This window comes from Triticum aestivum, chromosome 4A (genome assembly GCF_018294505.1).
Source record: "Triticum aestivum cultivar Chinese Spring chromosome 4A, IWGSC CS RefSeq v2.1, whole genome shotgun sequence".
Taxonomy (NCBI): Eukaryota; Viridiplantae; Streptophyta; class Magnoliopsida; order Poales; family Poaceae; genus Triticum; species Triticum aestivum.
The window spans coordinates 182,673,424-182,682,932 of record NC_057803.1 but is presented as its reverse complement, the minus strand read 5'-3'; the positions used below and the strand labels follow the sequence as shown (position 1 = coordinate 182,682,932).

The window sequence follows — 9,509 nt, the reverse complement described above, 5'->3', positions numbered from 1 at the left end:
ATGATGCAGCCGGAAGGTTTTGTCGATCCTAAGAATGCTAACAAGGTGTGCAAGCTCCAACGCTCGATTTATGGGCTGGTGCAAGCATCTCGGAGTTGGAACATTCGCTTTGATGAGATGATCAAAGCGTTTGGGTTTACACAGACTTATGGAGAAGCCTGTGTTTGCAAGAAAGTGAGTGGGAGCTCTGTAGCATTTCTCATACTATATGTAGATGACATACTTTTGATGGGAAATGATATAGAACTCTTGGACAGCATGAAGGCCTACTTGAATAAGAGTTTTTCAATAAAGGACCTTGGAGAAGCTGCTTATATATTAGGCATCAAGATCTATAGAGATAGATCAAGACGCCTCATAGGTCTTTCACAAAGCACATACCTTGATAAGATATTGAAGAAGTTCAATATGGATCAATCTAAGAAGGGGTTCTTGCCTGTGTTACAAGGTATGAAATTGAGCTCAGCTCAATGTCCGACCACGGCAGAAGATATAGAAGAGATGAGTGTCATCCCCTATGCCTCAGCCATAGGTTCTATTATGTATGCCATGCTGTGTACCAGACCTGATGTAAACCTTGCCGTAAGTTTGGTAGGAAGGTACCAAAGTAATCCCGGCAAGGAACACTGGACAACGGTCAAGAATATCCTGAAGTACCTGAAAAGGACAAAGGAAATGTTTCTCGTTTATGGAGGTGACAAAGAGCTCGTCGTAAAGGGTTACGTCGACGCTAGCTTCGACACAGATCTGGATGACTCTAAGTCACAAACCGGATACGTGTATATTTTGAATGGTGGGGCAGTAAGCTGGTGCAGTTGCAAGCAGAGCGTCGTGGCGGGATCTACATGTGAAGCGGAGTACATGGCATCCTCGGAGGCAGCACATGAAGCAATATGGGTGAAGGAGTTCATCACCGACCTAGGAGTCATACCCAATGCATCGGGGCCAATCAAACTCTTCTGTGACAACACTGGAGCTATTGCACTTGCCAAGGAGCCCAGGTTTCACAAGAAGACAAGGCACATCAAGCGTCGCTTCAACTCCATTCGTGAAAATGTTCAAGATGGAGACATAGAGATTTGTAAAGTACATACGGACCTGAATGTAGCAGATCCGTTGACTAAACCTCTCCCTAGGGCAAAACATGATCAACACCAGAATTCCATGGGTGTTCGATTCATCACAATGTAACTAGATTATTGACTCTAGTGCAAGTGGGAGACTGTTGGAAATATGCCCTAGAGGCAATAATAAAAGCATTATTATTATATTTCCTTGTTCATGATAATTTTCTTTATTCATGCTATAATTGTGTTATCCGGAAATCGTAATACATGTGTGAATAACAGACACCATCATGTCCCTAGTAAGCCTCTAGTTGACTAGCTCGTTGATCAACAGATAGTCATGGTTTCCTGACTATGGACATTGGATGTCATTGATAACGAGATCACATCATTAGGAGAATGATGTGATGGACAAGACCCAATCCTAAACATAGCATAAGATCGTGTAGTTCGTTTGCTAGAGTTTTTCCCATGTCAAGTATCCTTTCCTTAGACCATGAGATCGTGTAACTCCCGGATACCGTAGGAGTGCTTTGGGTGTACCAAACGTCACAACGTAACTGGGTGACTATAAAGGTAGACTGCGGGTATCTCCGAAAGTGTATGTTGGGTTGACACGGATCAAGACTGGGATTTGTCACTCCGTATGACGGAGAGGTATCACTAGGCCCACTCGGTAATGCATCATCATAATGAGCTCAAAGTGACCAAGTGTCTGGTCACGGGATCATGCATTACGGTACGAGTAAAGTGACTTGCCGGTAACGAGATTGAACGAGGTATTGGATACCGACGATCGAATCTCGGGCAAGTAACATACCGATTGACAAAGGGAATTGTATACGGGGTTGCTTGAATCCTCGACATCGTGGTTCATCCGATGAGATCATCGTGGAGTATGTGGGAGCCAACATGGGTATCCAGATCCCGTTGTTGGTTATTGACCGGAGAGTCGTCTCGGTCATGTCTACATATCTCCCGAACCGTAGGGTCTACACACTTAAGGTTCGGTGACGCTAGGGTTGTAGGGATATGTATATGCAGTAGCCCGAATGTTGTTCGGAGTCTTGGATGAGATCTCGGACGTCACGAGGAGTTCCGGAATGGTCCGGAGGTAAAGATTTATATATGGGAAGTCCTGTTTCGGCCATCGGGACAAGTTTCGGGGTCATCGGTATTGTACCGGGACCACCGGAAGGGTCCCGGGGGTCCACCGGGTGGGTCCACCTGCCCCGGGGGCCACATGGGCTGTAGGGGGTGCGCCTTGGCCTACATGGGCCAAGGGCACCAGCCCCAAGAGGCCCATGCGCCTAGGCTTCACAAAAGGGAAGAGTCCCACTAGTGGAAGGCACCTCCTAGGTGCCTTGGGGGGAGGGAAACCTCCCTTGGCCGCCGCCCCCCCTAGGAGATTGGATCTCCTAGGGCCGGCGCCCCCCCTGGCCCTCCTATATATAGTGGGGGAAGGAGGGCTTTTTGATCTATGCCTTTGGTTGCATCCTTCTCCCTCTCCAACACCTCCTCCTCCTCCATAGTGCTTGGCGAAGCCCTGCCGGAGTACTGCAGCTCCATCAACACCACGCTGTCGTGCTGCTGCTGGTGCCATCTCCCTCAACCTCTCCTTCCCCCTTGCTGGATCAAGAAGGAGGAGACGTGGCTGTTCCGTACGTGTGGTGAACGCGGATGTGCCGTCCGTTCGGTGCTAGGATCTCCGGTGATTTGGATCACGTCGTGTTCGACTACCTCATCCCCGTTCTTTGAACGCTTCCGCTCGCGATCTACAAGGTACGTAGATGCATCTAATCACTCGTTGCTAGATGAACTCATAGATGGATCTTGGTGAAACCGTAGGAAAATTTTTGTTTTCTGCAACGTTCCCCAACAGCTACTACCATCAAAACTATCATACTACTGTGCTAGTGATCACTTTGTTGCAGATAATTAATATCCAGGTGTGGTTGAATTGACAACTCAATTAACAACTCAGCTGCTAATACTTGCAAATATTCTTTGGCTCCCCTTATGTCGAATCAATAAATTTGGGTTGAATACTCTATCCTCAAAAATTGTTGCGATCCCCTATACTTGTGGGTCATCACAAACCAGGGGGCTTTGCGGGCGTTCAGTCACTTCTATGTAAGGGTCTGACACCCTGGACCCACCCAAAACACTCTCCCTCGCTTGCTCCCTTTCCAGCGCGAAGCAAAATTCATGTCGTTCATCACCGCTCCAGAGTGTCAGTGCCGCATTCATGAATGCCCAGAGCGGACGTGACCTCTCACTTCAACAGGCATTGAAGCGGTGGACCGGCCGGGAGTGCCTGCACTCCGTGTCCCAGTGCACGTGCCTTCTCTCTGCCATCAAACATCACCCATTTGTCTGCCTTCCTCCATGAAACAAGCGCAGTTGCCAAGGAACCTACTCATGCGCCCGCATCTGAACGCCACATGTCCGTCCGTCTGTCGGCCGACATTAAACACCCTGTCTCTTGGCCTGGCCTCCGCCGCCATTTAAACGTGGCCAGGCCCAGCAACAGTCACATCCCACCTCCGCTCTCGATATCCTCTCTGCACCACACCCACCATAGCCTCGAGCTCCAAATCCCTATGGGAGAGGCTCTCGAGCGAATAGAAGCAGGAGCTCTTGGGCATTGCGGCCGGCTAGCAGGCCCACCAAAGCCAGCCGGATATAGGCTGGCTTGGTGGCAAGCTCTCCGGAGGGCAGCGATGCAGACGAGCCAATGGAAGAGGCGACCGATGACGAGCTGGCGCCATCGCCCTTGCCGGTCCATGCCGGCATCCCCATGTGTGGGCGCGGGCACACTACACCGACATGGTGGTGCAAGAGTGGGAGGCGGCACTCCCGGTAGGCATAGGCCGACCAAAGGTGTAACCTCTAGCTCCTCAACGAGCACTATCTCGCGGAGGAGCAAATCGCCCACGACCAGGTGACCGACAATGTCGTCACGAACATGGTGGCGGACGTGGATGAGCAGAAGGCGTTGCTCATGACCCACCGCACCATACGCGACCCCCCCCCCACCCCCCACCCCTCGCGGCGAGCGATGGCAGTTGCGCATCATGCAGGCGGTGAAAGACATTATGTTCGCGGAGATCAACGTGGTGGCGGAGGAATTTGATGATGCCACCGGGGATGGCGCCAGCTCCGCATAGGTCGCGCCCCGTCGCCAGGACGACGAGGCTGACACGTCCACGGCCGTCGCCGATAGCGAGGAAGAGTAAAACATGAGAGGCCACCGCCGCTTGGGTCCCAGAAAGGCCACCGCCACCGTCTATCCGGGCTTCACAACCGGTGAGCTTGCCCCCTTCGCAGAGGCGGAAGCCACTATTCTTCTCGTCCCGCTGAAGCTTCAATTCCCGAGGCTCATCGCCCGCCAGCAAGTTTGTTGTCGGACATGGAGAAGACATGTTGTGGAAAGCGGACACCGATGAGCATTTAGTTGAAATATGTCAAAAATCATTTAGTTGAAATATGTCAAAATGTAATGAATGTACTCAGGTTTAAATAAAAATCATTCGATTTTATGTAAAATTTACTTAAGCTTGAATGGAAGTTGTCCGGTTTGTTCAAATGTGGCAGGATGATTGTGGCTAGTTACTTTGGATGCCGGCTCCCGCATCAATGCCTGGACTCCTGTCCGAACCGGTCCCCGGATAGATGTGGCGTTTGTTTTACAGGTCGGCGTTGGAGATGCCGTGATGTAATCTTTGCGAACTAGGTCGTCCTTGCATGCAGCAACCGAAGTTTTGTGTGCTTTAATTCCACGCTTCCATCTTTACCTCTGGTTTGGCTTTTAAAATGTGTGTAAACCGTCGATTACGTGATGACCAGATTCATCCTTCTTGCTAAAAAAACCTCCTGCGTAAGGTTTACAAAGAATAAAGCCATGACAAGGGCGATAATAAAGCCAACAAATTCAAGGATTCAGTTGTCTTCTTGGGGTAAAAAGGCACAACATCTCCCCGTCAAGATCAAAGCCAACAAAATGGAGAACTAATAAAGCACAAATTCCTTCGTCTATACATACAATCACAAACGTCGAGAATTTGATCACACATCAAAGAGCACACATAATCGCCAAACAAGTAGAGCCTTGTAGACAGATGAATGGCAGACAACTAAAGTGAGCCCACACATTCATTAGAATGCTTACTAGTACTACAGTAATAGCTACCACTCTATCATCATTCCAAAAACTCACCCTGCATGTATGCTTTCTCCTAAACTCGCCAATCCTGAGTCCCGACAAACGAAGTTAAATTACCTATGACCCGAGCTTGAGAGATTCCAGTCCATGAATCCCTTTCTTGAACATCCCTTGGAATGGCAAGCCCATTCTTCTCTCTTTTGCTTTTGATCCCTTCACCGCACCATGTTTAGCATCTGAACCGTCAGTCATGCAAACGCCTTTCCCCTTCACGTCATATGTTCTTGCATTAGGCGTTCGTCTGCTGAAACTCTCATACAGATCAGGAGAATGCCGCATCAGCTCACTCGCTGAAGAGTACCCCATCAACCGATGAAGCTTAGACTCCTTGCCACTTCTTTCATCAATGGTGTTGAAAGATGAGTTCCTTGACACATGCAGGGGCCGTTCGTCCTCGGTAGAATAGCTCACACCAGCCGAGATGCCGTATTCTTCCGAGTACGAGTACGAGTATGGTTCAGCTTGATGGACACCAGTGTTATGGTCATCGCCTACCTGGTGAATTTCCGAGTCATCTGTGCTGGACTCATCGCCCCCAAATGGTGACTCAAGTTTCTTTCTGTTGGGGTCTCTGTACGAGTAGGAGAGAACTTGCGCGCAGGAGCCACACTGCAGCCTGCGTGTTCCTCTGCTCGGAATGGCAAAATCGGTGGGCAGCTGGACGAGCCTCAGACAGTTCGAGCAAAGGACGAACGGCGCGCCCCGTAGGACTGGCCGGCAGAGATTTCTCGAGGCAGGCCGCCGCTTTGTCTCCATAGCTGGTGGCTTCTGCGGTGCAGGTTCTTGTTTCCAGGAGCTGCAACAAGGTGGGCGGCAGCTGTGGTGGCATTGGTGAGGGCAAGGTCTCATTTCCAGTTGCCCACTGCGAATGTATGAGTAGGCGCTGCGCCGGCCATACCGCGGTAAGGGCGGTCCATGGCCATGGGGAGCAACTTGGCCAGACCTGCTCAGGCGAGATGCATAGCCAGAATGCTTGACGGCGGGATGATAAGCTGTAAGAGGTTGGCTGTAACCATCTTGTTTCAGCGGATGTGGACGGTGTGCCCTTGGCTTGCAATCTGAAGGTTCATTGAAGATTTCAGAAAGGTCACCTTTCAATTCATCCACCGTCTTCATAATCTTCGATTGAAGGGGTTCGCTTGCCCTGAAGCTTTTTGACTGGAATGAAGTCCGGGAAGAGTGGAAAGCAAGGGAGTCAACTGATACTGCAGGCACTTCTCGGAGATCACAAGACTGAGAATGCACCCTTACGAGTTTGCTTCTCTTGCTTGCCGCGGGTTCAGTTTTGCGTGCTCCACTCTCCTCAGATTCTGGCAAATTGCTAGCTAATTCTCTTTCCTCGGATAACGGTATGTTCTGTTCTGAGGTATTCAGTCTGCTTTCCATATTACCATCTTCGTTTATCTCGCAAGCCTCTATATTCCCTGCACTTTGCTCCACCGTGTCGTTCTCTTCTTTGTCAGAATCCACTATATGTGTGCCATTCCCACTGGGTTGTACAAGGGCAGCAAGATCTTCTACTTCTCCATTGGTGTCCTGGCCATCAGAACTGTCGTCTTTGCTGCTTTCAGTATTTGCAACGTCCATAACATTCTCCTCATCTGACATAATATCACCCTTCTCGCTGCTTCCGATGTCATTGCCCTCTTGCTCGATCTCGGTGCTTGGAGCACCAAGAGTTATGGAATCATCCGCAGCTGCACCAATGGAACCCAGTTCGTTGCTTTGGGGAGACACCCCATTGCTCACAGAGGTAACAACAGAGTAATTACCAGAGTCTTGCCGAACTTGTTTTGTCGACACCCCATTGCTCACAGAGGGAACAACAGAGTAATCCCCAGAGTCTTGTCGAACTTGTTTGGTAGCCACATTTTGTGCATCGCTGACACGGATTTTAGCTGCATAAATGTAAACACACGCCAAAAAGAACAATCAATTCCTCAGAAACTAATGGGCAAACCGATTTGTGTGTATTTGTACTAAAATAGCGACAATTAATATGGATCGGAGGGGTTAGTTCATAAGGAGGAAACCTCGCTAGTTGAGTGTAGCATGGAATTCGTACCTCTAAGAGTGGTGTTACATCCACCGCACTGGTAGACTGAAACATTTGCAGGTTCAGGTAGAATGTTAAGACACTTTGGGCACCTCACAAGGCGAAAGCCGCCTGTGTTTGCACTTGCCATCAAACAAGAAAGACCAAGGGCATCACCCGGAGCACAATATTTCCAGGCAGTAGTTATCTACCAGCTACCACCAAACTGATACCAGGTCCAGAATCCAGAGTTTCTGTATCTGCAAACATTCAAGAGAAACATGATCAAATTCCACTAGCACCTGGTTGGACTAATAGCATGAAAACCTGTCTAAAAAATTCAAAGCCCACTGAACGTGAATAACATGTATCCGTAGCATGAAACAAATCTGAAGAAACATAAAACACAAGGTGGTGCAAGAAATACAGTTCCAGAACCACATACAAATAAGATTAGCTGCTGTTTGTGTGAAAAACAAGATCGGCTGCGGACCAAGAAATGCAGGGGCAAGATTGCACCACGTACTGCCTTCGCAGTTGAAACATTGAAATCATCAGTAGGCAAATAGGCGTTTTGGCCTATTGGCTACTAGGGAGGAATTGGCCGATTAGAGAAAGAAACAAATCGGAAGGTAGTGATTGTTGGGATCCCTTTGTCTTGCTCATCCAGAATTAATCTACTGGGACAAAGACGTCGAGTACTAGTAGAGTAATAAGGTACTGATTGTTGGTACCTTATTTTGGCATGTTGGTTGGTTGGTAGTAGCACGTACACCTGCCGAAATCCAAAGTAGGATCTCCATAAGGAACGGACGGAGAATCTTACATGTTCGTACGTATCTCGGAAACAAAATCTTATGTGCTATATGGAGTTGCAACCTAGTAGAAAGAAAAAAAAATAAAAAGACAGAGCAATCGATACTGACTTATTGCACATGAAGAGAGTAATCTCGAAGCCAGCTCGAGACGGAGAGAAAGAATAAAACGGAGGAGATGAGGGAAGGGGGAAAAAACTAGGCTCTGGAAAGGCACCGAATGCGGAAGGAAGAAGATGAAGAGGAAGAGGGGAAGAAGCCAAGAAGTCACCTTTCCCGTTCCCTGGATGCTTCCTCCTCGTGGTTTCCACCACTCTTCCCCGGGAGGCGCAACAATCACCACAAGATGGGGAGTTTGTGCAACCAGCCCTGCCCGTGGTCGCCGTCTCCCGCAATTGCAACTCGAGTTCTCGGAAGTTCCACGCCCGCCCCCGCGCTCACCGCTAGTCAGGTCAGGTCAGGTCAAGCAGAGTAGGAGTAGTATATACACAACACAGTGGAGGAGGAGGAGGAGGAGAGTTGACTGGTGGTAGGAAGGAAGTTTTAATGCCCCGATCCCCGGTCTGAACGGGGTTGCGCGCAGCGGGGAAGACTTTCGCCGCGCGCTGCCAGCGGAGAGCGATAGCGAGAGAAGAGAGAACACGGGAGGGAAGGAAGGAGGGAGAGTCCGCGGTCAAACACGCGCGCGCGGTGTAAAATAACAGCGCAACGGAATGACTCGGGACAGGGAGAGGGAGAGGTTGACCGGCCGGCTGTGTCCCGCGGCTGTGCTCGGTAGTGCTCCTGGTGGGTGGGGTGGGTAGGGGGCTCCGGTGCACCTCGCCGCCACGTCCAACTCCTCAGCTCGTGGTACTGGATGCTGCAGTGCCGGGACGCTGGGACCGTGTGGGGCCGAGCCGCCCCCTTAATCCACGCGTGCTTGCCTCCGCGACCGTAGCCTCTTTGCTGCCTTCCCAGTTTCATCTTTTAGAGCAACTCTAACCCGTTCATCCATCTTGTTCACGTGTATCTGTTTGAATCGAAACGGACATAAAAATTGGCCTAACACGTCGATCCAAACGGACGGCGTTCACTTTTCGTTCATCTGCAGCTCAAACTTGGACCTCATTTGCGTCAGCGCGGACATGTGGGACGCCCGCCCACTCCTTTCCTGGCCCACCAATGAGTGGCACATACACCATTCTCCTCCTCCGATCGATAGCAAGCCCCCCGTCGCTTCATCCCGTCACCGACACCGCCCAGTTCCGCTGCCTTCGCCAACAGTCTGCACCCACATACTTCCCTTGCAGCACGCTACCTTCCCACGTCGCTGTCATCACCACCTCGCCATCGGGCCACCACAGCTCCCCCCTCCTGTCTTGACGCAA

At 50.2% G+C, this 9,509-nt stretch overlaps 1 protein-coding gene across 5 annotated transcripts; it reads right to left on the bottom strand.

The window, feature by feature from the left end:
* Window positions 1-4,968: 4,968 nt before the first annotated feature.
* LOC123085789 (protein ENHANCED DISEASE RESISTANCE 4) lies at window positions 4,969-8,817 on the bottom strand. Of its 5 annotated transcripts, none has more exons than XM_044507498.1 (4): window positions 8,414-8,817; window positions 8,062-8,102; window positions 7,358-7,587; window positions 4,969-7,190 (listed from the first exon to the last, which is right to left on the bottom strand). In XM_044507498.1, the coding sequence occupies exons 3-4, from the start codon at window positions 7,476-7,478 to the stop codon at window positions 5,350-5,352; spliced, it is 1,962 nt and encodes a 653-aa protein (XP_044363433.1). In that variant the 5' UTR covers window positions 7,479-7,587; window positions 8,062-8,102; window positions 8,414-8,817; the 3' UTR covers window positions 4,969-5,349. The 5 variants fall into 5 exon arrangements, with proteins under 5 accessions (XP_044363433.1, XP_044363432.1, XP_044363431.1 ...); XM_044507497.1 differs by lacking the exon at window positions 8,414-8,817 and adding an exon at window positions 8,254-8,363; XM_044507496.1 differs by lacking the exon at window positions 8,062-8,102.
* Between the last annotated feature and the right edge of the window lie 692 nt (window positions 8,818-9,509).